Source organism: Opisthocomus hoazin, chromosome 3 (assembly GCF_030867145.1).
Source record: "Opisthocomus hoazin isolate bOpiHoa1 chromosome 3, bOpiHoa1.hap1, whole genome shotgun sequence".
Taxonomy (NCBI): Eukaryota; Metazoa; Chordata; class Aves; order Opisthocomiformes; family Opisthocomidae; genus Opisthocomus; species Opisthocomus hoazin.
This window is the reverse complement of record NC_134416.1, coordinates 61,267,626-61,291,214: the sequence shown is the minus strand read 5'-3', so window position 1 is coordinate 61,291,214 and position 23,589 is coordinate 61,267,626. Positions and strand designations below refer to the sequence as shown.

At 41.0% G+C, this 23,589-nt stretch overlaps 1 protein-coding gene across 2 annotated transcripts in view; it reads left to right on the top strand.

The window, feature by feature from the left end:
- Nucleotides 1-21,368, top strand: part of AFG3L2 (AFG3 like matrix AAA peptidase subunit 2) — a 30,649-nt gene extending 9,281 nt beyond the window's left edge. The window contains exons 6-17 of one of the 2 annotated variants that reach the window (XM_075416496.1): nucleotides 1,074-1,148; nucleotides 2,647-2,768; nucleotides 5,059-5,332; nucleotides 5,895-6,032; nucleotides 13,253-13,406; nucleotides 14,026-14,133; nucleotides 14,285-14,410; nucleotides 15,404-15,514; nucleotides 16,099-16,214; nucleotides 17,152-17,352; nucleotides 19,026-19,220; nucleotides 20,355-21,368. In XM_075416496.1, coding sequence (XP_075272611.1) covers nucleotides 1,074-1,148; nucleotides 2,647-2,768; nucleotides 5,059-5,332; nucleotides 5,895-6,032; nucleotides 13,253-13,406; nucleotides 14,026-14,133; nucleotides 14,285-14,410; nucleotides 15,404-15,514; nucleotides 16,099-16,214; nucleotides 17,152-17,352; nucleotides 19,026-19,220; nucleotides 20,355-20,597 — 1,863 coding nt within the window. In that variant the 3' untranslated portion in view covers nucleotides 20,598-21,368. Of the gene's footprint in view, nucleotides 1-1,073; nucleotides 1,149-2,643; nucleotides 2,769-5,058; nucleotides 5,333-5,894; nucleotides 6,033-13,252; nucleotides 13,407-14,025; nucleotides 14,134-14,284; nucleotides 14,411-15,403; nucleotides 15,515-16,098; nucleotides 16,215-17,151; nucleotides 17,353-19,025; nucleotides 19,221-20,354 lie in introns of both variants that reach the window. The other variant, XM_075416495.1, reaches the window with a different exon arrangement.
- Nucleotides 21,369-23,589: the final 2,221 nt, after the last annotated feature.

The following is a 23,589-nucleotide window of genomic DNA, read 5'->3' as shown; positions in this document are numbered from 1 at the left end:
TGTTGCAAAAAAGCGTTATGAAAGTGGGCTGTTGCACAAAACCAAGTCTCTTGGGCCTTTGTAAGATGTAGTCTGGATATTCAGACAAGCGAAATATGTAATCACCATTGTGGTGGCCAGTAATGGGGAGAAGACAGCAGGACTGCTGGGGTTATACGCTCTTCAAAACAAAGGTGTTCAGGTAGTTTTGCATGAAGTCAGGCTAGATCTAGAGTGGCTTCTTGGCTCATGTTTTGCTTCAGTTCTGCCAGAAGTGGCCACATGTAGTGAGTTCAGGGAAACCTTACTAGTTTGTGTACAGTTCAGGCACAACTTGTAGAACCATTGCTAGTTTTAAATTCTTTTAAGGTGCTGAAACTTGTTATTTTATGGAAAGAGGAAGAAAAAATAGAAGGAAACTTTAGTTGTCTTCTGAAGACACTGTGTCAAATTCAAGAAACTAACCATTCTATATTAAAAAAAAATCTATATTAAAAAAAAGAGCTTAATAGTAGATACCTGCAAATCTGCAGCTCAGTTCTTGATTTTAGTTTGTGGTATCTGTTACCTCAACTAAATTCTTCTTTGTCTGATTGGTGTAACTGCATTAAACATGGTAGCACAGGAAGTCTTTTATAGTAGGGAAAACAATTGTGAAAGCAAAGTTAAGTTTTCCCTCATTCCGTTCAGTTTGTTTTGTTTTGGAAGCTGCTACAAGAGTTTGGAGTTGTGTGGTCTATTGCTTTTGGTGTTTGACCATTGAAATAGTTAAGTATTGTTTAACTATTTCACTGTAATTTGAGCTGAGGTGTGCCTCTGGGTGTTTTCCTTGAAAAAGAGTAGGAGTTCTTCCTTTCAATCTAAATTCTAATGTGCCAGTGTTCCTTGCTTACTGAATGCATACATGATTCCTCACACCATTCCTAATAGCAAACTGTAGATTGTGGAACCATCCTGATGTACAACACCAATTTTATTCTCCTTACTGGAAAACAGAACAGGTTCGTATTTGTTACATGTAGCTGTTAGCTGTGATGGAAGTGCAGTGACTGTACACTCTCACACATCACAAGTTTTGTTCTTTCCTCCTACAGGTGGACAGACTTGAAGTGGTGAACAAGCGCTTTGTTAGAGTGATCTTTGCTTCAGGAAAGTCTCCTCATGAATGGGTAAATGCCTTTAATACATGTACATAAGACATTAGTAACAGCAAAGCAATCTTTTTGAGTAATTTGCAGAAAACTTGGTCTGGAACATTAATAATCTCTTACTCTAAAACGTGTTTTCTGCCTTACTGTTACATCATCCTACACTGTGTGTTTCTCACTTTACTGATTGTTTTGCCGCAGATATCGTAAAACTATGGCAAGTAGTTCCTTTCTAGCACCATGCTCTTAATACGAATACACAAACAGGAAGACTGAGAAATTGCTGAAGGTTCTGTATTTTTAACTGCTGTTTTCCATCTGCTCAAGAAAACACCAAACTTAACTGTACATACTTTTGGATCTTTTCTGTTCCAGACTGCTTTTAGCCAGTTATTAAAAAAACAAAGAGAAATGTTTAACTTTGTCTCCATTTGATACTATAGTCTTTAAAACTAAGCTGAGAGTGCTCATTCTTCAGAAAAGTACCTATTTCAGGGAGTTTTTTTTCTAGTGAGGAACAGACTGATGCAGGCAAAAGTTCTCCAAAGAGTAATACTCGGTGGCAGGCAGGGACCCATTTAAAAACGGGGGTGGGGGGAAACACCAAACCCACCAAAAAAACCCTCACATACAAAGTGGAAGGTTTAGAAGAAGCATTAGAGAAGCTTTATCAGGTTACCTCTTCCTAAGTGGTGGAGTTTTTTTAACTGACTTTCTGAAACAAGGTCTGCAAGTCCCTCTGGGGTAAAGTGAAGTCTGCAGCAAGTATTTCATCAGTGTGTTTCAGTGTGACTTATTTATACACATACTCTTTAGCCCGCATACCACCAGTTGCCTTAGTTTCTCAATCAGTTAATACTTAGGACTACGCTCTGGTGGTTGGTGGTTTTTTTTTTTTTTGGAATGTTAGGCTGAGTTAAGGGCAAGTCAGGCAGGTCATGGTGCAAAAGGGGAGATTTTCTTGAAAAGCTGAATCTCAACGCTTTGAAAGTAACATCTGGATTTTTTTTTTTTCCTGGTGTGTGATACAAGTTCATGCTGTCTTTTGTGAAGACCGCTAACTTTAAAGCTAATATGGACTCCAATTGTAGAGAATTGCCTTTCTTAATCAGAAAGGCCGAGACCTTCAGGTGAAACAGTAAATTGTATGGCTGCTGTGTTTGCTGGTTCAGTGCTCTATTATTCTGTCTGCATAGCTCCCTTCTAAAGATCTGTTTACCTACTCTCCTTCCGTTTGCTTCTGGAGAAAATGCCGGGATTTCAGTCTATTTAAAAGTGCCCCAAAACTATTGGGCATGTAATTTCTGTAGAAGCAATGACAGATACAGTGTATTCAGGTTGATAGGCTTTAGCTTTACTAGGTGCATCTTACATCAGTTACACACTTTAGAAGGCAACCTAAGCTTGGTCCGAATCCCTTCTGAGAATTGCTTGTGTATGTGTTAGAAGTTGTTGGCTTGTAATGAAGCTGAAATAAGATAGGGCACTTTGTGGTGATCTGTGCTTTTTTTTATAGCAGTACGTCTGGTTTAATATTGGTAGTGTGGACACTTTTGAACGGAATCTTGAAACTGTGCAGCAAGATCTGGGAATAGAAGTGGAGAACAGATTGCCTGTAGTCTACTCAACAGAGAGTGATGGGTAAGAAATTGCTTTAAAAAAGTCTCTTAAAAATGGTTATGTTTACAGTAGAAAAGTAGAGTTGTAAGACATGCAACTTGTGCTTCACTGGGTGGCAGTATTATCAGAGTAACAGTCATCTTGGGTTTATTTTGGAATGTTAAGTGTAAGAGGAGCTCTTCAGTACTTTGTTTATGTAGAAATCCATATCCTCTTACCCTAAATATAGCTTCTTATTACATAAATGTTTCTGTTTACAATTAGTCCTTCCTTCATTTAAGCCTTCCTCCAAGTGACTTGTACTAAAGCAGGAGTGAGCCAGGCACAGCAGTAGAGGTCCAGAGGTGGCACTCGGGCAGGTTTTTGAATGGACAAAATATGGCATAGAACTACAGTATATTGACTGAGATATCAGGCAGCACTTTCTGCCCAAAAATTCAGAAGTCAAATCTGTGGCCTTGCAAAAAGGAAAGAAATTGGTAATTAAGTAAATGACACTACCTTGCATGTTAGCAGTATCTGGAAGATGCACCGTGCTTTTCATCTCTAAATTGGTTAAGAAAAACAGCACTGACATCGGATTTACGGCATTGTTGCTTCCCCAGCAGGGAATAATGACTCCAAGACTAGATTTTTATTCTTTTTATTAGTCTTATGTAGCTGAATTTTATTGACTTGGACTTTAGCAGAGACCAGAAGTACTTCTCTGATGTGGATTTCTGAATGGCTTAGAAGACAGCTGTAATCTTGTATCCCAAGAACTAATTTCTTTTTGATCCATGTCAGCAGTTTGAAAATTACTCCTGCTGGTGTCTGTGAAATACGTTTTGTACCATCAGGATTAAAAATTCTGCTTCAGGTGTAGTAGCTCGTATCACTAAGGGTAGAGGCTGATTTGGTGCCTCTTGTGTTTTCAATCTTGATACTGTGGTGTGTGTTTCAGTTTTTGGGGATGGAGGGAAAAGTTTGGTTTATTTCTGCAATGTTTTTTACCAGGCTGCTGCTGCCTGTTTGTCTTGGTGACAACAGGAGAAATGGTGGCGTTAAATATGGACCATTCTGCAACTTCAGATAGAGGTTTTCTGCTCCCTGTTCTTCTATAAACTCTGTCTCATTTCCATGCTTCGGTCTAATGGGGCATGCTTTTATGGATGGTCCGTGAATAAACCCATTGAGCCCTTATTTAAAGTATCTGGAAAAAAATGAGCAGATGGGGCAATGCTGTGCTTGTGTGAAGAGGCTGCATGTCAGCTTGAGGCTTCTCACAGCAGACTGGGAAAAGTGTGTCAGTTCCTGTGTCGTCTTCAGCCTCACACAAATCTCTTACTCGCTGAACCCCTCTTTCTGACCAGTGTCTCTGTCCCTTTCCTCCTTAGTGTCTGTTCTTCATAGAATACTTCGTATTCTGCCCCAGAAATGCCGTAGGAAGCAGGAGAGAGCAGCAGTTACATGATCAGAGTACTGCTGTTCCCTGCCATATCAGAATGTGCTGAATACCACAGGACAGGGAAAAATCCTTTTCCTCTTCATCCCAGAAATGTAGGATATCATTAAAGCCTGGAAATCCTGTGCTCACTTATGGTAGTGCTGCTTTTCAGCATTTCGGTTTTGTGGAGTGTTGATAGAACCTCTTGTGAGCTGTTCCTTGAAGGTCTTACCACAGAAGAATCTGTGCAGTGCTCAGATACTATGGTAATGAGGGCTCTGTTAGTATTAGGATTTTTGGCTCGTACAGAGCTGTGCTAGAAAGCTGGAGGACAGACAGTGAAGGATAATGGGCAATGACTAATAATAATCATAAAAAATAACCCCACTAACAAAAAACCCCTTATGGTATTGGGGAAGGGAAGTAGAGACATTGAAAGAAGAAGAAAACATGTAGAAATTGAGGAAGACCAAAGGCAAGAAGGGCAAGCATCTATTTTGGAGGCAAATTTCTGCTTGAAGTTGTAGCCTACACTGATTATATGCTATCTAATGCAACTTATTTTGAGAATATAACCATTTGCATAACTAGTCCTGTGGATTTACCTTTGAAGGGTGCAGAAAATGAGCAAATTCTGTTTACTAGGCAAAAAACTCATCAATGTCACTTGATGTGCTTGATTTAAAAAACAAACAAAAATCAATTTGTTCTCAATTTTTTTGTTATTTCCCAGTGTGAACAACCAGCAAAAATGTAAACATGACAAGTTAATAGATTTAGTCTTGAGTTTGCTTATGATGGAACCAACATTTTGTATGTGTTATATGGAGTAATGGATTTTTGTGATATATATGGTTTTCTGCTGTGATTGATTTTTCTCCACAGATCATTTCTCCTGAGTTTGCTGCCTACAATCCTGATTATTGGTTCTTTACTGTACACATTAAGAAGAGGTCCTGCGGGCTTAGGCCGATCAGGGCGTGGAATGGGTGGACTTTTCAGTGTGGGTGAAACCACAGCCAAAGTCCTTAAGGATGAAATAGATGTTAAATTCAAAGATGTAGCTGGCTGTGAGGAGGCCAAATTGGAGATAATGGAATTTGTTAACTTCCTGAAGAATCCCAAACAATATGAGGATCTGGGAGCAAAAATTCCAAAGGTAAGGGAACGATGACTTAGCAGAGAAATACTTTAGTCTTCTGGTAGTCCTCAGTATACTGCATTGTACTAGGAATGTCTACGTGTACAATGCTTTCCAGCTTCTTTCTTCTCACAGTCAGAAAAAAATGAATAGGTATTAAGTGCCAGCAGCATAACTGTGGTGCCAGAAGATTTGCCTTGTGGAATACTTCATCTGTTCATGTGGGTCAGAAATGAAACACAGCATGCATGTGTACTTTCATTCTTGTATGTAATTGTTATGGAATTGGCTTTTGGCTGTGCTGTTGTGGGAGCCCACCTGATGACATACCTGTTTTTTTAATGTGTCAGTCAAAGAAAACACTGTTCCTGTAAATCTAAGACAGTATGGCAATGTCGCATCTAATTTTTTTCTTTTGCTGGTTTAAATGAGAGATTAATCTTCAGTTTGTTTCTTTGCACAGTTTTGACTGTTGTGGAAGAAGAGCCAGCGGACTCAAAATCATAGCATGTAGATCTTCTAAGATATTAAGTAGGCTTATGTTTTCTTTGTGAGGAAAATATACCTGTTTCTCTTGCAGGGGGCGATTCTGACAGGTCCTCCAGGTACCGGGAAAACACTTCTAGCTAAAGCTACAGCTGGAGAAGCTAATGTACCATTTATCACAGTCAATGGCTCTGAGTTCTTGGAGATGTTTGTTGGTGTGGGTCCAGCTCGAGTAAGTCTTTGGCCTTGTTCCTTTGTTTCAGTATTGGTTGTTGAAAGGACATTTTCAGGTTTGGGAGGCAAACAGTTTGATAATACCTGAAGTTTTCATCTGTGCAGATTACTTACAAGTGATGCCAGATGCTTGTCTAAACACAAGAATGACAGATGTACCTTTCATAAAAGGAACTAATGCTGTTCGGTATCTGGTCGCAGGCCATTGGGACCTTGAGGGTTTACCTCTTTGCAGGAACTTAAGAAAACAAAACGGAACTCTCCAAGCTCTGCTCTGAAGTAAATTTACTAGCTGGGTCAGAAATATATAGCTCATTTGATTGCTGCTATGGGAATGTCTCCTTCTGCTGTAAATCATTCCTGTTTCTTTGAAAAGATTTACTGTCTTTGTGGTGTCAAACTTTTAAATACACATAGTTGTCTGGGACACACAAATGAGCTTCTGGTTGACATAGGAGTCTGAGGGACATGGAGCTAATGATTGATTTCTGGAGATCAGGTGACAGAAATGACCAAGTATATCTATCCAACTTTTTTTATGCTCTTTTGCCTTAATTCTCTTAAGACGTTTTTAATGACCTATTTTAAACGGAGGGAGATAGCTCTGTTCCAGTACATCTGGTTTTTTAAATTTTTTATCACAACTACATTTCAAACATTCAATTTTAGACATACCATACTGTCTAGGAAGGAAGGACACTTCAATATCCTGAAAAACATGCTATAAACAAGTTACTGATAAAGTTTTTACAAATGAGGCGGGTAACACCAGAAAATAATGTCCAAAACTATACTCCTGTCATGGTTTAGCCCCAGCCGGCAACAAAGGGCCACACGGTTGCTCTGTCGCCCCTCCCCTCACTGGGGTGGGGACGAGAATGGAAAGAAACAGGCAAAAACTGGTGGGTCGGGATAAGGGCAGTTTAACAGAACAGCAAACGAAGGGAACAGTGACAACAAGGATACAGATAAAAACAAGGGAATACAGAGAGCAGCTTGCTCACACTGCCCGGTGTCCAGCGTGCTCCCCCAGCTGGAACCCCGCATGACAGCACATGGTATGGAATACCCTGCTCTGTTTGGCCAGGCTGGGTCAGCTTGTCGGGCTGTGCCCCTTCCTGGCTTCTGGTGAAAATTAACCCTGTCCTGGCCGAACCCAGGACAATATCCACCTCTTATTCAATACCATCTGTGTCATGGCCAGGTACCCTGTTTTCCAGTTAATCACCACCACTTTTCCTGTTTTGAATATACACACACAGATATCATTCCCTTTGTCTGTGGACCATCCCTCTAGAAGGTCAGTTGAGTTCCTTTAATCCATGGCTTTGGGCTCCATCTGTCGTAACAGCCTTTCATGGCAGGAGAGGTGATGTGTGGTGATGGGCGGTCACTTGCTGCATCTGGAGCTTGCAGCTGGTGTACCTGGCATGGCCCATGCCCACAGTCTGCAGGTTGGAGATGTCGATCTTAATTAAGTTGCAGGGTGCCACTTGTTGAAGCCAGGTCCAGTTCCATCACTGCTGTGCTTTGCTGGGCTTCATCAAAGTCCGTCCTTCATTATTTTGGGTGATTCTTACTGTGATACCATTGATATAGCATATAACAACAGTAGTAGTGATGACAGACACTGACAGCATTATTTAGGAATTAACATCATACAACTTAATTTATTGGCTGTTCTTACCCAAAATCAAATCCACATGTGTAGAGCATATTAACATCTTGCCCTGACCAGACTCGCCCAAGGGCTACGGCATGAACTGTCTCCCGTTTAATTTGTTCAAATGCCTGTCGTTGCTCAGGGCCCCATTCAAAATCATTCTTCTTCCGGGTCACTGGATAGAGAGGGCTTACAATCTGGCTGTAATTTTGGATTTGCATTGTCCAAAACCCCACAACACCCAGGAAGGCCTGTGCTTCCTTTTTGCTGGTTGGTGGAGACATAGCTGCTATTTTGTTGATGACATCCATTGGGATTTGACGGCGCCCATCCTGCATTTTATTCCTAAAAACTGGATCTCTTGCGCAGGTCCCTTGACTTTACTTTGCTTAATGGCGAAACCGGCTTTCAGAAGGATCTGAACTATTTTCTCCCCTTTCTCAAAAACTTCCTCCGCGGTGTCACCCCATACAATGATGTCATTGATGTACTGCAGATGTTCTGGAGCTTCACCCTTTTCCAGTGCAGTCTGGATTAGTCCATGGCAAATGGTGGGACTGTGTTTCCACCCCTGGGGCAGTCGATTCCAGGTGTACTGGACGCCCCTCCAGGTGAAAGGAAACTGTGGCCTGCACTCTGCTGCCAAAGGGATGGAGAAGAATGCATTAGAGATGTCAGTGGTGGCATACCACTTGGCTGCCTTTGACTCAGGCTGATATTGAAGTTCTAGCAGGCAGGGCCCCTCTAACCCTGGTCAGAGTATTTGTTACTCACTTCTTGTAAAAATGACTTAGAAGTCCCTTTAAGAGGATCAGAAGTAAGATCAAGCTTTCTGCTTTGTCTGGAGAGCTGCCCCCCTGGAAAGTGGAGCGACATTTTTCCTAGAAGAATCCCCTTTTGTGATTGTTTTACCTTGCAGCTCACGTACTCGTGCCTCTAGGGTTAAGGTAGGTTTTCCATCCCACTTCCTCATGTCCTCTCCATGGTCACGCAGGTAAAACCACAGGGTGCCCCGTGGTGTGTAGCCTCTGTATCGTCTCTCCTGAGCAGAGAAACGCTTGCCCCTAAGCTGAGACGCTGGCCCATACAGGTGGGCAGTAGGAGATACTCTTTGATTTGCTGGACCTTCTGGGACAATTTCTCCATGGCTGAGATGAGGGAGGAACAGAGACTTTCTTCATACTGCAAGAGTCAGACAGCCACTTCCTCCACTGTTGGTGCCTCTTCACATTTCCAATCTATTACTGCCAGTGAGTTGGCATATGAGGATGGTGTGCTCCACACAAACTTCCTCCACATGGATTGTGAGCACTGGAGTTCATCTGGGTCTGTGGGTACCTGCTCATTGTCCGGGTCACAGCAAACCAGCTCCTGCACAGCTAATTCCCTCAAGTACTGAATATGCTTTTCCATATTGGTCCACTTGCCAGGATATCATACAAAATCGTCACTGAAGGGGTACCTCTCCCTCACGCCTGAGAGAAGTCTCCTCCAGAGGCTGAGGATTTGTTCCTTTTTCCCAATGGCCTTGTCAATGCCCCCTTCCCTGGCCAGGGATCCCAGCTGCTTGGCTTCCTTGCCCTCTAATTCCAAGCTGCTGGCCCCGTTATCCCAGCACCGCAACAGCCAGGTGACAATGTGCTCGCTAGGGTGGCGGCTGAAATCTTTCCGCATGTCTCGCAGCTCGCTCAGGGACAGGGACCGGGTGATGATCTCTGGTTCTGCCTCCTGCTCCCTTAATGGCCCAGGTTCGGGTTCATCATCATCCCTTATGGGGCGAATTGATTTCTTTATGTATTTGTCTTTCTATACAGGAGTGACTGATACCGACATGGGTTGGTTTTCAGGTTTAACCACTGTGCCCACTGTGGGGGCTGTGCCAGCTGTGGGGGCTGGGGCTGCAGAGCCAGCTGTGGGGGGCTGGGGAAACCGCAGTATCGGTCACTTGGTTTTCGCCCCCTTCCCCCTTAGAGCACTGAATCAGGTTGAACAGGGCTCGGTAGGTGTGGGCCAGACCCCAGCACGTTGCGGTGATTTGTGTCTACCTGGAGTTCCCAGGGTGGTAGCACACTTCTTGCGGATATTTTACTAGTTTGTCCGGATTCTGCACTTGCTCAGGGGTGAGGTTCAAAAACACTGGGGGTGTCCACTGCCCTAGACACCTGCCCATGCTGTCCCACACACCCAGCCACTCACATCCAGCCCCAGGGCAGGTCTCTGCATGATGTTTTTAACTACTTATTTAACCCTAAACAAGACCTCCAACCCATTCAGGAGACAGAACAATAGGAACATGCTGGCCTGAGCATCCCATGGCTATTCAAAATTCTCAAGAGCTGTTATGACTAGCCCCAAGGACAGAGGAGGGGAGAAAGAGTTGGGGGAAAGTGTCCCCTCCAGTTTTTCCCATAGAGTGGGTTTGATTATTAATAAATTGAGAGGTAGCATCTGAAGTATGGAAGTGACCGCCGTGCTGCATGCTAATACAAGCCTAACTTCATGCCCAGTGATGATGTTATATCATAAGTCAATATTACATAGTGCAACAAAATCATAATCCTGATCCTTTTCCCAGAGGTGCTAAATGTCATCACAGGGAACACGTACAGCAGGTAAGGGTTTACGTACCACAACCAGGTGACCAGACAAAGCAACATTCTGACCAGTGGCTATTTAACTAGTATCATAAATGCATGGAACAAATGGTAACAAAGTTGTTTTAACACGTTCTAGTCAGCCCTGTCATTATCTCAACCCTTGGGGCCCCACTTGGGTGCCCAAAAGGACTGTCGTGGTTTAGCCCTGGGCAACAAAGAACCATGTGGCTGCTCAGTTGCCCCTTGCCCCTCCCTCCACTGGGGTGGGGAGGAGAATGGGAAGAAAAAGGCAAAACTGGTGGGTCAGGATAAGGACAGTTGAACAGAACAGCAAAGGAAGCGAACAGTAACACCACCCCTACTGATAAGAACAAGGGAATACAGAGCAGCTCTCCCACCGCCCATGGGCTGTCCCCCCTACTGGGTTCTTGTGAAAATTAACCCTATCCCAGCTGAACCAGGACAACTCCTGTTTCCAGCAGCTTGTACCTTCACCAAACTCCAACCGTCCTGTCTTAAGCCTTAAAAAGTGTACTTCAAGTTGATGCTCTTTTGGAAAACTTGACATTTGTTTGCCACAATTTCTGCAAACAGACTTAAGGAAGTATACCATGGTTTTTACTCATGTTTAATTCTGCTAGCATGAAATAGAAGTGCTTCAGGGTCTTTCAAACTAGAATTGGAAATTTGACAGGGAATGGCTTTTACCAGATACATATGCAGTTTTCTGTCCTGTGAAAATTCACAGGAAAACTCATTGTGACTGAGTTCTTTAAAGCCCTGAAAAAACTGCAGTTTTCACATGTGTTAGAGGTCAGCAGCTAAACTTACCAAGATTTGGTCCTTAGCTTGTCACAGCTGTGTGCGCGTATGCCTCTTGCAAGCCTAGGTCCCTTTTGATGGTCTTTTGGCTGGACTTCTTCCAGCAGCACACATGGGAGAAGATCAGTGAAGCCTGGTAATTTTGGGTCTTCTAAGAGTAAAGGGAAGCAGGGCAGGGGGTGTGCGCAGGTAGGCACAGAGCTTGGAACTGGGAATAACAGGAGGTCCTCAGAAAGTTCAATGCTGAAGCTAGTTGGGAATGGAGGCTTCAATGGGGATGCAGAACGATACTGGAAATGTGTAAGGAAGTTGGCAAAAGAAGCTGCCAGGTAGGGGGAGAGGTTAGAGTGACAAAATAGATGCAGAAATGGCTCACAGGGTAAAAACCATGGATGGTGACTGAAAAAAGTGACTGCTTGAAAGCAAGAGGGTGTGGATAGTAATGATGTATGTGAGATGAATGGGACTTGAAGAAGAGAGTGTGCAGTGTAGAAGGGACTTTACTGAGAAACAGTAAAAAATACCACCACCACCAAAAAAACCCACCTGATCCCTATCCTCTGGGAAAGTATTAGATATCCTGAAATAATAATGGTACTCAAACTACACTGTCATTAGCTGTCAATACATACCTGAAAAGCCTCAAAGCAGAACGACTTAACTTTTCCCTACAGTCTATGCAGATGATTATCAACTGCTACTGCCAAGTGAAATCTGTTGACATAACAGTTGCTGCTTTGGCTGGTTTCAACACAGTTGATAATTTCTGATGCCTGTAGAAAACAACACGAGAGAATGTTTTAGTTTAATTTCCTGTGAGTTCAGTAAATAAAACAGTTGTTAATGATGCTAGATTGATGATTTGTGAATTAGGAAATGCTAGAATTAAAATGGCTTACACACCCTTGGTTCCTTTGATGTTTTATTTTAGTGTGTGTGCATTATGGTAATTTTTAGTTCCTTCTGAAAAACAGTTGTATATTTCTGGTTCTCTGTCTCTCTTCCCAACCAAAAGATAGTTCACTTTGAGCATCCGACACTTTTTCCTTGTTTATCATGTTTCTTCGTGCTTTATTCACTGTACTTTTTTCAAATTCTGTTTACAAATCAGAGTGACTTTCTGTGGTACAGCATACTGTCCAAAATTTGCATCTCTTCACATCTGCTGTACGTCATCAGAGAAGTCTTCTCTAATTGCATCTCTAACATACACAATAGTAAGGCTCTCAGCCGCATGTAATTCCCACTCAGGTCAAAATTCTTCCATAATTTTTCATTTCCTGTTTACTCCAGTTCAGTTCCTCAGTTGTAGATCTGTTAACTTGCTGAACTGGTTTTAATGAGGTCCTTCAGGTATATTTACAAGCAGAGTAACATTGTAGTGTTGTATCTTAAAGCCAATCACATTGTGCTGTAACTACTACAGTAGAATTTGCAAGTTAATATTTTATCTGAAAGTAAAAAAACCCCAAACATTCCTGCTATTTGCTTAGGCCTTAGCCATTTTTCCAGACTTCTAGAAGTTAATTTAGCTTCCAAATAAATGTTTGGAGGCGAATTCAGTTTTTCTAGCCCATGTAATGGGGAGACAGGATGGCTAGGAGTCAATACTTACAACAGCATATTGTTAGAGTACAATGGTAAGCACTTGTAAGTAAGCCTTAAATTCACTGCAGGAGCTACGTCACCCTGTTCTAACTGTAGAAAAACTTTTAATTTTTTTTTTAATTAAAACTTATATATAAAATCTTTTCTTTTCTTGCTATGAAGAGCTACTGCGTGGTAACATGTCTGTTCACATTCCAGTTCTGCTTGTAATACTGTGTATTAAAGAAGAGCTTATATTTCAGTTACTCAGCAAAAGTTGTTGTTTCTTAAGGCTTTTAAGTTGTTTCATGTTCTTAATTTATGGATTGAGAAAGCATTTGTCAGTGGGCTTCCACCGTAGTGATCCTTGCTAAGCAGCAGCTACAGTGTAACTTCCCATTGCCTTGAGAGCTGGCTGGAGGCTTTGGAATACTTAACCATGCTCAGTTATAGTGATACTGTTACTGATGTACCTCTTCCCCTCCTACCCACCCCCCAACTCTGCACAATTACAAACCGAGCTGATATATATTCTGTTCTCTTGTTAAGGTTAGAGACTTATTTGCTCTTGCTCGTAAAAATGCCCCGTGCATTCTCTTCATTGATGAAATAGATGCAGTAGGAAGGAAGAGAGGAAGGGGCAACTTTGGAGGACAAAGTGAGCAAGAGAACACACTCAATCAGCTTCTAGTAGAAATGGATGGTAAGTGTTTCACTTCTCATATTGCATTATAATAGCAAGTATAAGGGAAAGAACTAATGTGTTTACTGGTTAATCTGTTAACCAAGATTTGGGTTCTAAAGAATGGTGACTCATTTTGCTGCAGCCTGGTGTTTTCCTGAAATTCGCTGAGCAAAAAGACCTATCATTCTGCATCCGAGAACTCTCTGTCAAAGTAGAATAGGCAAAAAAAAATTCTTTGCATGAGACTAGTCTGTCTGTGGGAGGAAAACAAAAAGCAGCAAAACCAAAAACAAACCACCAAAAAAAAACCCCAAACAAACAAAAAACACCACCGAAACCATCTCGCCATGCTGGTTCTGCAATTTCCTGAGCAGCTAATCTATTATTGCATTTTGAAGATAAAGCAGGGTTTGATATGGTACTTCACAAAGCAGAGCCCAAGGCCACTTTTTTGCTTGTTACGAAAAGCTGGATAGTAGTCTAATGAATGGAAGTATTTTCAGCTTTAATAAGATTGATTGTTTAACCTCTCAGTTCTTATGTGGCCCTGTAAAGCAGACAGGCTTTCTATTTGTATTTTATTTTTTTCATGGAAACTATATTTACAGATTTTTTCTTTATTATATTTCTTTGACAGGATTTAATACAACCACAAATGTAGTAATTTTGGCAGGTACTAACAGGCCAGATATTTTAGACCCTGCTTTAATGAGGCCAGGACGCTTTGACAGACAGATTTACATTGGTAAGTTTTATCTGTATTGCTGTATGCTTTTGCGTTTGCAGAATCCCACTGAAATCACTGGAGCTAGTTACATATGTAACTTCCTCGTGTGCGTCCAATTAGAAAATATATATATATGTGAAAAGTAAAAATGTACTCTTTGATCTTAAAGGACCCCCAGATATAAAAGGAAGAGCATCTATTTTCAAAGTTCACCTTAGACCTCTGAAATTAGACACCATCTTAAATAAAGATAACCTAGCAAGAAAACTCGCATCACTGACGCCTGGCTTTTCTGGTAAGTGACTCCTAACGTCACTGTTCTTCTGCATGGACTGTATAAGCTGTAGATATTTTATTTCCTTACTACTGCTGGTTTTCTTGCATCTGATCTTCTGGATGGCACTCTTACTTTATTTTATTTATGGGTACAGCATGAAATTGTCTTTGCCTGTTTGAGCAAGTAGGAGATTTCTGAGGATCTTAAGTTTTGTCTGCCTCAATCAGGGTGACACACCAAACAGCAGTTTCTTCTGTTTTCAGCGAAACCAGTCCGGAGATTTCTCAGTGCTGTCACTCGTGTATTCTTCCTTTTAATATGTTTGTTGCATTCTTTGAACACTACTACAGAAGAGCTTGCTTTTGTGGAGTTTGTGTGCACATTCTGTAGGGGGTTTCTGGTTCTGAATGGGAAGAATTGTCCCTGGAAAATGTACTGTAACCTTGTGTTGAATTAGGAGTGAATGTGAGAACTTTCATTACTGGCGTGTAATTGAATCCATTTAAAATCTGTGGTGACCAACAGCTGAATTCTGTTTTTGTGATCTATGTAAAACTGGTTTTTTGAGGTCTGATTGTCAACATTTCTGGCAATTGATGGCTTGAAGCCAGTAATGTGAAAGGATAGGCTCGAGACACATCAAGGTCCGAGCTGTACTGGATCCATATGTAGGAAACTTACTCTGCTAAATACATATTCTAGTGTAAGTATAGTCTGTTGCAGACAGAAAGCTTACAGAGCGTGGGATATATCAAACAAATACTTGATAATAAACTCTGGTAGCTGTCTACCTAAGAGAAAAATCCTAAAGCCTATAACCGTAGTACATGTATTTCAGTACCTCTGAAAGAGTTATGCTGTGTGTAATGAACTATTTCAGAGAGCATTACCTTTCATTTTCAAGCTTCATGAGAATCTACAGAAATCTAATTCTAGATAAGGTTATCTTTATGCTAGACTGTGAGAAAATTGTTGAAAATGATCAGTAATTCATGCCTTCTCTGCTTTTAGGTGCTGATATTGCTAATGTTTGTAATGAAGCGGCTTTAATTGCTGCAAGGCATCTCTCAGATGCTATAAACCAAAAGCATTTTGAGCAAGCAATTGAAAGAGTTATTGGAGGTAGGTGAATTGCATGAATTGTTTCTCAAAAATTGTAATATATATATTCTATAATATATATAGAAAGCAGTGGTTTGAATCTTTCTCCTGTTATTCAAGGTTGTATTTTTTTTTCTCTCCTAAACACACTTGAGATGTAGAAAAGAAGTGTTCTGTCTATATTGCTGACATCTGTAGAGGAGAAGGGGGTAGGGAGAGAAATTTCATCAGGATGCCTTTCTGCTTTCTTCAAAATTGCAAGAGGAATGGTTGTTTGGATTTAGCAGTGCATTTAACTGCCGTTAGCCTGGGATAGTCTAGAAAATTACTTGATTTTTAAAGTGCAAATGTTTTATTTAAATGTTTCAATAATCTTAACTTATTCTTTGAAACTAGAAAATCTAATCAAGGGCAAGGTTACAGTAAAACCTGAAATATACAAATTTCTAAAACTTGGAAGTTTGGGGTTGGGTTTTTTTCAAAATTTTTTCAATAGATTGTGTACATGGCATCTTAAGTATTGCTCACCATCTTTCTAAATGAGATAAGGGATTTCAATGGAGAAAGGCACGTCTGAAAGTATTAATCAAATTTATTTTATAAAGGTTTGGAAAAGAAAACTCAAGTACTGCAACCAGAGGAGAAAAAGACAGTAGCATATCATGAGGCAGGGCATGCAGTTGCAGGATGGTTTTTGGAGCATGCTGACCCACTCTTAAAGGTAAAGCAAACTAATTTGAGCTAGTAATTTAATAGTAGCATGGACAGCATCTTTTTCTTTCCTTCACTTCCCTCTGCCCCCAGTGTTGAGAGGGTATTGAAATATGTAATCTTGCAAAAGATAGTGTGTTTAAATTTGAGAGTACTTTTTTGGTTCACTTCTTGTAGCTTCCTTAACTCTGTCTGATTTCGCTGTTACAGGGCTTGTACTGTAAATGTCCTTGAAAAGTGAAAGGGACCAGATCTTCCCATGAGTCTGCCTGCCTTGATAGCAGCTTTTTCTAGCTGAGGCTTTTAGCACAGACCAGTGTTATAAGTTAATCTTACCAGGTTATGCAGGTGGATGCCTCTTCAGGAATGTAACTATAAAAGTGATCATCTGGAGGCTGATTTTGATTTTCTTTTTGGATGCACAGCTTGACGAGTGTAAGATAAAGGGAAAAGCACCCCAATCTCCCAAATTTCCTTTAACAAGTTTTGCTTGGCTGTATTCTTATTCTCATCTGACTTTCAAGCTTAAAATGCATCTTGTACAATTTACTGCTGGAAGGAAAGACATTAGTAAACATGGAAACTCTTCCAACTATTCAGAATGCTAAAGATGCAGAAATGCTATGCCTGTTACAGAATACTTAAAAGCCCAATACATAACTCTAAAAGAATTTTCATTAAAAGATTTTAAAAATACCATACAGTCTTTGGAAAAGATAGGACAGTGGTATTGCCTTTTTCCTGTAGTTATCCCAGTTTAGAGCTAGCCAGGGCTTTTAAGGATAAATCACAATGAGGGCAAAACTGTAACCAAATAAGACGTCTGAATTAAACTTCAAGGGTGAGTAATGGTGTAGGTTGTGGTGTTAAAAATTAGGTCAAACCGTAGAGTGCTTTATGTTTTTTAGCACTATTTAGTTCTAGGATTCTGTTAATTTTGGTTGTAGGTATCTATTATCCCACGTGGTAAAGGACTGGGTTATGCTCAGTATTTACCCAAAGAACAGTATCTTTATACCAAAGAGCAGCTGCTTGACAGAATGTGCATGACTCTGGGAGGACGTGTATCTGAGCAAATCTTCTTTGGAAGAATTACCACTGGTGCCCAAGATGACTTGAAGAAGGTGACCCAGAGTGCATATGCTCAGGTATGTGCTTAAGGGAGACTTCTTTTTACTTACGATTTTCCTTACCTACTATCTAACGTGAATACTTTGAAAGGATGCAGTTTGATCAGGTATGTCCCTCAAAAGCCTAGTTTCCAAAAATATTGTATCAATAAACGTTATGCTGTTGTTGTATAGAGATGCTGATGACTGAAGTATTTTATTATAGTCTTACAAGAGGAGTCCATGCATTAGGTTTTGATTACTATTTTACATCTGTCCTCAGGCACATATATGCTGCAGTTTGATTCAAATACATGTGGAAATTGTAGACTTTTAAAATGGAATTTAGTGCACAGATTTAGTCATCTGATCCTACTTTTTACAATTGCCCAGTTTGAAGACCCTATTTGGATTCACATATATAACTAAATCCAGAAAACCTTGTATTTAAGCACTATGTGCCGCAAATTAAGGCATTAATTTGTATTTGTATCATTAACTAGTGTAGACAAATAATTTGCAATCTTGTCGATGTAATGACTCACTTGTAGCTATGTGCTACACAGGGGTGCATTATTCTATTTCCTGCATCGACACAGAGGACGTCATTTTATAAGATACTCGGAAGGTGAGCAAGACAGACATGTTAGAGTACGCTTCTCTTCCCCCTGAGCAACACTTACCCCCCCACCCCCAAACCACACCTGCTTCCCAGTCTCTGGTGTGCTTCTTGTTGCCCCAGTTCTGGAAGTAAATGTGTAATGAAATCCTGTTAATGTTAATTTTATAGGCTCTTCAGTGACTCTTGTTCAATTTTAAATTAAAAAATGTTTAAGTACAGGCTGTTGTTCACGTTAACCAGACACACTGTCTCCAGAGAGAACTGGGGGCTTAAATAGAAGTATTGAACTTAAGGAAGCAGGTTAAGAAGGTTGGTTAAGATGGAAGCAGGTTAAGATGCTGAGAGGTCTTTGAATTCTCAATATTCTTTGTCATTCCTATAGTGATCTTGCAATACCCAGCAGAGAAGTGCCACTTTAGTAACCATCAAATTGATAGCCATGGAGTGAATACAGAAATAGCAGTTTGAACTTGTTTCTGCCTCTGCTGGAGTAAAATACAACTTTAAAACATCCGTATTTGGCAACCAGAGGAGTCAATATTCAGTAATGAGTCAAGCAAGATAAGAATCATTTTCACCTTTGTAGGGGAGTGCCTTGGGATGAAGTACAGCATATCATCTTTGCATACAATAGGACGAAATTTTCAACACCCTCTAACTGAATCCTTAGGTGAAGTTAGCTTATCCATATGGGTGACTGGAATAAGCTGGACTTTGGAAGCATTTTGAATTGGAAAAGCACCTATATTTCTGGTAAAGGAAAAGAGTTTTACTGCTTAAGGAAGGCTGAAGTGTTCTTCTGTAATATCTTAGTATTTAAACAGCAAACTGTCATGCACATCACGAGTAACCACCTTAAATTGAAGGACACAAATACCACCACTTAAATCATTAAAAGCAAAGTCAGCTAGGCTACTTTAGCGTAGGTAGACTTGAGTTTTCAGGGGAGTGTTTGTTTTAGAGGAAGAGGTTGGTCATAGCGAAATTAATTCCTCCTTTCAGTTTTGTTTACCATATTTTACGTTGACAAACCCTAGAATTTTAGTCACTCCTATATTTGATTTTTTTCTTTTTCTTCTTTTTTCTTCAGATTGTTCAGTTTGGTATGAATGAAAAAGTAGGGCAGATTTCCTTTGATCTCCCTCGTCAAGGAGACATGGTATTAGAGAAACCATACAGTGAGGCAACGGCCAGATTGATAGATGAAGAAGTACGGTCGCTAATTAACATTGCTTATGACAGGACATTAAGTCTTCTAACTGAGAAGAAAGCAGAAGTGGAGAAGGTGAGCATTACAATATTTTCAGCTGCCAAGTTCCAGCTGGTAAGCCAGAATCTGAACTGAACTGAATAGATTAAAAATAGTGACTGTGTAAGTATATGAGGAAGTTTGCTCAAAAACTATTCAATGTAATCTTGGGAGTTATAAGACTTAAATAAGTAAATAGATATCTTCTTTTGTGTTGGAACACCTCTGAGGTTCTCACAAACATGATTTAACATCCCTCCCCCCTTGTATGGTCAATATTCATTTGGAAAGTTGGAGGGAAGAGTCGTCTATTGAAGTAGGCTTTAGTAGATGTACTAGACAAGTATGAAACTTAAAAAAACCCAAACATGAAATACCAGGATTCCAATTCATTAGGCTGAAGGAAGCTCTCTAGGAAGGGAAATATGTACAGCTTCCTTTCTGTGAATGCCTTTTGAATGTTAAATAAAAAGTATCTTTGTACCATCTTCCTTCCCTGCCCCTTGGCTGCTTCTGATCTGCCTCGCTGCAGCTGAGATTACCCCTGTGCGTATTCTCTTCCTCCAGGCCAGAAAGCCCAGTACAGCAAAAGGGTAATTTTCCAGGGTAGGCATCTGATAGGCAAGACAACAGGTTTGTGTGGATTCAGTAATTGGTGGTGGTGTAGGTTACCATCCCAAAAAGATCACTGAACATGGTTTGTGCTGAACTATGTGCTCACTGGCCCAAGAGGGTTACAAACCACACCTGTGCAGTAATGTACACATTGGTATTTTATGGTGCTTGTTAGCTTGTAACCTAACAGCAGCCCTGTTGAACCGTCTGGTTTGACAGGAAGGAAACGCTTGGTTTCATCTGTAGCTTAACACCTTGCCTCAGGAGCTCTTGGCAGCAGCAAAAGACTGCTGTTCTAAAGCAACGACAGCAACAGCAGCCTATAGGGAGGGAACTTTGCCAAATCTTAAAAGTAAGATTAAAAGAAAGGGTATTTTTCTCCCCTTTGAGCATTTAGGTAGCAAAAATTATGCGTTAAGTGAACTCTGAGCAACCTGGTTTTTCTGTCAAAATTAATCAGTGCTGAATTTGGTCCCAAACTGCCTTAACAAACTCTTCCAAGGAAGAGAGCCATCTTAGGTGCTTTGTGTGTGACATAACTCGTTGCTATTCCAGGTTGCCCTACGCCTACTGGAGAAGGAAGTGCTTGATAAAAGTGATATGCTAGACTTGCTTGGCCCAAGACCATTTGCAGAGAAGTCTACCTATGAAGAATTTGTTGAAGGTACAGGCAGTTTGGATGAGGATACTTCACTGCCAGAAGGCCTTAAAGACTGGAACAAAGAGCGTGAAAAAGAGAAAGAGGAGACAACAGATGAACAGGTCGCTAGGCAGATCACAGGAGGGATGCCATTTTAACTGCAAAGCGTGCAGTGATGTTGACTTGCACTCTGGAAGAGAAACAAACTTGCCTAGTTTGTACTTCAAAACAACAACAAAAAATATTTATTCAACCAAACTGTATTAGAAATGGGTGGAAGAGTGATCTCTTGTGATGAGATAAGGATATTCTGCTCCCAATTTACATATGTGGTATCATCAGTTCACTGGTAAGAGACGCTCATCTTTCATTTGTCAACCGAAGAATCGTATGTTGGATTTGAGCTGCAGTGGAATGACAGAACCGAGCCTCTCAAACTTTGAAACAGTTCAGATTTCGTGCACAAACTCTGTGGCACTGGTCTCTCTTTTTTTAAACATCTATGTAAGCTTAAAAAAAAATCTGAAGTTTTTTGATTATTCATCTAAAGTATACCTGTATGTGACCTGTTTCCAAAAAAAGAATCGTACAAAATGCATCGTTGAATGCTTAGCCAAAAGTCTGGTCTTACAAAGTACTAGCTTTGCAAAACTGTCAGCTCTTTCATCTGACCCTTTTCCTCTCCACCTTTCATTTTGATTTTAAAAAATTTGTTTACAGAGAACTGCCATGTAAGTTGACAGTGAAACTGGACACCCACTTAAATATCTTAAAATGTACTCATGGTTCAGTGGCTGAAGTCTGAAACTCAGTTTGGCTCCTGCAGTTTTATTAGTCAGTTTTTTACAGAGTTCTGTAAGATATTGAACATATGAATGTGTTGTGTAAATACAGTTTGAGTCAATAAAATCAGTACTTTTCTGAACAAAGCCTGTTTTTTTTTTTCTGGTTTCTTGGCATGGGATTCAGACCAATACAAAACTTCCTCTAAAGATTTTGTTAAACTAGGGTAGCAATCAGGTTGTCGGTTTCATATTGGTATGCTTAACCTGAAGCTGCGGGGTTTTTCCCTCTGCTTAGTTGAATACAGTTGTCTTAGTAATCTGCTTCTGGTTGCCTGCTGCATGACATAGCTTTGTTAGTTGGAAAATTCAGCTGTTCAGAACTGACCTTCTCCCTGTCCCAGAAGAGGAGAGGGAAGTCTGGTTGCAAGGTGGGGTGGTTAAGTGGGGAAGGAGGACAAACCAAGCTTCTCTGCTGGGTAACACATCCCTTAAGGCTCGTGACTGGGAGGGCAGGTTAAGGGAGGAAGGAGGGATTGGTTCCATCTGTGTGTTGCAACATTCTGGAGAGCAGTGGGATGACAAAGGAAGAAGTTGTCTCTGAAAGGTCAGACACAAGCTCTTGGCATATTTGAAGTAAATTGTTTATGGAAATTATTCTTAGGGGATTTTTTTTTTTCTTTGTGATGAAGCTGTTGCCATCTCTGATGTTGCCTGGCTTTACAGTGAAGAGGAACAAGGGAAACACAGCAAATACAGCAATTCGGGGCGTATTTACCGGACATTCTTAGATGTTAAACAACACTTCAAGTCCAAGAGGGATACACAGTTGTTGTAAAATGAATGATAAACAGGAAAGCATGCTGAATAAAACTAAACTTCAGTTCCTTTATTACTGGAGTCAAAGTTTAGAACTATTTATTCCAATAGTAAACCTGCTTTATGAAACTTAAATCTTGCACACACAGTGAAGCAGTGACTGATTTCTGTGCATATGCTCTAGTGCTGTACCTTCCACCTACGACTGCTTTGTCAGTTCTATTTTCTGCCCTCCATTTAGCTGAATGTTTCTTGGTTGGAATAGGCAATTTGTAGCCTGAGCTGAGGACTAAATGTGCTTATGTCATAAAGGTCAGAATTCTACACTTCTTCATTCCTTACTTAAAAATAAAAATGATAAGAAGAAACACAAACCACAACCAAATGTCCCCCAAAAAACACCCCACCCTAAGCTGACTTCACAGTGGCACTACCAGATTGTAGAAGAATAATCTTCTCCCCAGGAAACGGTTTCTCTTACCCCCGGTTTGTGCTGTCTGCTTTTAAATGTCACTCTTCTTTAGTTGCAGCACGCAATTAATAAGCATATGATAACGTAAAGTAGAGGCAAGTCCCTTTGCCCCTATTTTAGAGCATTAACTTGCTTTGTGTGGTCTTACCTCAGTAAGTCTTAATATTTCGTGCCAAAAGTAGCAGAATTTGACTGCGTTGAGATTTTGGAATCTAATATATGGAAATACAAACAACAAAAAAAAAAGCTCTTTACCCAACATGCTTGCTTAAAGAGGACTGTTAGCTACCTCATACTCACAAATTTAAGATTTCAGGTCATTTAACAAATCAAGAAAATCAAGTTTAGTCTGTGCTGTGGCTGCCCATAAGGCCATTAATTTTTGTTGCAAACATATTGAGCAGTGCTGCTTCAACTAGCAGGGGCTTGTACAGCACAGAGGCAGCCGCTGGCTCCCCTGCTCCTCCCAAAGCTGACAGAAGGAGCAGGTCTGGACCCTCTTTCCCAGGCTGTCCCTGTTCCCAGGAGGTGACTACCTTTTCCTAAGGAGATACAAATGCAGAAGAAATGGATGGAGAGGAGGAACTTCAGGATGTGGAAAAATCAAGAACCTACAGTGGCATGGTTAGGGTGGCCAGTGCAGGGACTGTCATGTCTGCAACCTGAGGGTCTGCCCGATTCCTTGCTGGCTTTGACTGGAGTGACTTTGGAAAAGAGCTGGCCCATCGAATTCGATTCCAGTTTCCGTCCCGGCACCGCACCTCCTTGCCATGGCACACCTCACCTGCTCCCAGTTCTGGAGTGGTGGCAGTGGTGTAGGCTGCCCTCTCGTCCCCCCATCCTAGCGCTGGCGAGGGTGCTTGTGTCTGGGCGGTACTGGGGGCCAGACTTGGAGGCCTTCTTAGGTCTGGCTTGTGCTGGCAACCTGATTCTCTCTATTTGTCTGTGGCCAGGTGCAAAGCAGTAAAAAGTAGAGAAAAGGAAGGTGGGCTAGGCACAGAAGGAAAAGGTGCAAGAGACTAGGCTGAAAAACTAGTGGGGAAATGAAAAACACATAGGTGGGGAATGTGAAAAGAA